At 49.7% G+C, this 2284-nt stretch overlaps 1 protein-coding gene across 1 annotated transcript; it reads right to left on the bottom strand.

The window, feature by feature from the left end:
* Positions 1-280: 280 nt before the first annotated feature.
* On the bottom strand, positions 281-1474 carry COX8C (cytochrome c oxidase subunit 8C). Its single transcript, XM_017857918.1, has 2 exons — positions 1228-1474; positions 281-608 (listed from the first exon to the last, which is right to left on the bottom strand). Exons 1-2 carry the CDS (start codon positions 1351-1353, stop codon positions 516-518), a joined length of 219 nt encoding a protein of 72 aa, XP_017713407.1. The 5' UTR covers positions 1354-1474; the 3' UTR covers positions 281-515.
* Positions 1475-2284: the final 810 nt, after the last annotated feature.

Here is a 2284-nt window from a genome sequence, read left to right as displayed (position 1 = left end):
AAAAAAAAAAAAAAAAAAAGGAAGAAATGGTTGTACTTCTCACAGCAAATTGTGAAGTGTGGCATGGCAGTACTAATAGAACATAAAAACCATTTAGCTAAACTTACATTACCTCACAGCTCCACATCTAATCTTTTAAGGGTGTTATCACTAGATACATTCACTCCCATACAGTAACACTTAATGTCACCCTTTGAGTCACTAAGTCTGACCTTTCACAGCAGTTCTCAGTAAATTTTCATCAGCTTTCATGATGTTTAGAAAATAATATGCACACATATTACCAAGCACAAATAAGTATTTGTTTTATTTAACACTTAGGCAGAACATTTTTCACTATACATCCATATAATGCACACTACTAAAAAAGTGCAAAATATTCATCATAAACAAGAGGAAAGTGAATACCACAATGGTTGCATCACTCAACTAGGTAATCTTGCTCTCGTTAACAAAAACACAACTTTTTCTGAAAGTTTTTTGGATGTTAACAGCTGTTCAACATCTTCTTCCATCTAATTCTTTCTGAACTCCTTCAGGTTGCCTAGCACGTATGCAGCTGGTGTTAAGAAGGTCGTAAAAAACACCACAAGTCCAACAGCCATTTCCTGGAAGAGAAGACGAAATGCCCTGCTGAGTATGGCTTCCTGGACCAGTGACTTGCTGCCTAACAAAAAGTACTTTAAAAAACGTTTTGAGCAACTAGACCATTGTCCTAGAAACAAGAACTTAAAATGCTGAAATCTAAAAAGCTGAAAATCGATTCATGGATCACCTGATTTTTTTTTAATTCATTTTTCATCTAACGGTTCTCCGGTTCCAACCTTCACACTGTGGAATTTTGATGCGGCCCAGGATTTCCACCATTTTATCGAAAATGTTAAATCTTGGCAGTGCCGAGGACGTCCGAGGATGGTAAACCGTTCCTCCGCGAAACCACAGCCCCGCCCCCGAGCCAGGTGCCGGTAAACGGTAACAACGAAGGAGGCCCAATCCCCGCGCGGCCCTCAGGGTCCCAGGCTTTCTGTCCCTGCACCTGACGACAGCATCCTCACTGCGACCCTCTCCCAGGAACCTCCCCCAACGGCGGCCAAGCCACAGGAGCCTCACACGCGAGGCCTGCAAGCCCTGTCCTCCCTTCTTCCCACCCGTCGGGGGGCCCTGCCTGGGCCACGCGCTTCCCGCCCGCCTTGTCCGTGCCGCCATGATGGCTGGGTCTCAACTCACGGCAGCAGAAAGGGGCCGCTGACGCGGGGGCTCCGAGTGGGCGAAGCGGGGAGCCGGCTGCAGGCCAAGCAGAGCCACGTCGCGGTAGTGGCGGCGGACAGGACAGCGCCCACGCAGGAGAGGCATATCGCGTCAGGTAAGACAAAGTCAGGCGTGGACAGCACAAGTGAGGTGCGGCGAAGTAGCGCGAACTCCAGTGAGCGTGAGGCAGCTGGTTTGCGCAGGCGCCCCAGCCACGAGGGGGCGCTCTGCCCTCGCCCCTACCCCGCCCCTTCTGCCCAGCACCCCCTGCTCTGCCCCACCTCTTCCACTCACCACTCTTTGTTCTGCACTGCCTTTTCCACTCAGCACTCCGTGCTCTGCCACACCTCTTCTGCTCAGCACCCCCTGTTCTACCCCACTTTTTCTGCCCAGCACCCCCTGCTCTGCCCCACCCCTTCTGCTCAGCACCACTTGCTCTGCACCGCCCCTTCCATCCTGCAACACCTGCTCTGCTCCACTCTCCATTCTGCACACCCTGCTCTGCCCCGCCTTTTCCACTCAGTGCCCCCTGCAACCTCCCAGCCCTCATTCACCTCACTTTCCACCCACGTGTCCTATCCTCTCCTAAACTCTCCTGCCACCCTCCCCTGGGCCCCAACCCTACCTCACACTAAGTATCTCTTTTCTGCTGGGTAAACTGAGGGACTTGGCAGCCCTACTCCTTCCCTTTGTCTTCCTCTCTACCTATACTTTATATACCTCTTAACATGCCCTGGCATTGGCAGAGTTTATAGCACACTGTTCTCTAATGCAAATTAAATACTCCATAAAATGTCTGTAGGTTCTTAACACTGAAAACCAAGAACAAATTTCTGTAGTCTGCTGATGATATAAAAAATATTCATGGCAGGGTCAAATGAGTGTTTGGACCCGGTAGAAAAGGTGATTTAATTATCTGTCACTAAGGCTAATTTTCTTATTCTTTTGTAGAGACGGGTCTCACTGTGTCACCCAGGCTGATGTCAAACTCCTGGGCTCAAGCCATGCTCTTGTCTCAGCCACCCAAAGTACTGGG

The sequence above is a fragment of the Rhinopithecus bieti genome, unplaced genomic scaffold, assembly GCF_001698545.2.
Source record: "Rhinopithecus bieti isolate Rb0 unplaced genomic scaffold, ASM169854v2 scaffold_41913, whole genome shotgun sequence".
Taxonomy (NCBI): Eukaryota; Metazoa; Chordata; class Mammalia; order Primates; family Cercopithecidae; genus Rhinopithecus; species Rhinopithecus bieti.
Note: the sequence above shows the minus strand (reverse complement) of the source record. Positions and strands in the feature narration are given on the sequence as shown.

Bases quoted from the DNA above. Each gene is read 5' to 3' on its own strand.
- COX8C (XM_017857918.1), bottom strand. From the start codon at position 1,353: ATGCCTCTCCTGCGTGGGCGCTGTCCTGTCCGCCGCCACTACCGCGAC. The intron at 609-1,227 runs GTGAGTTGAGAC...CTTCTCTTCCAG, and splicing joins AGCGGCCCCTTTCTGCTGCC to GAAATGGCTGTTGGACTTGT.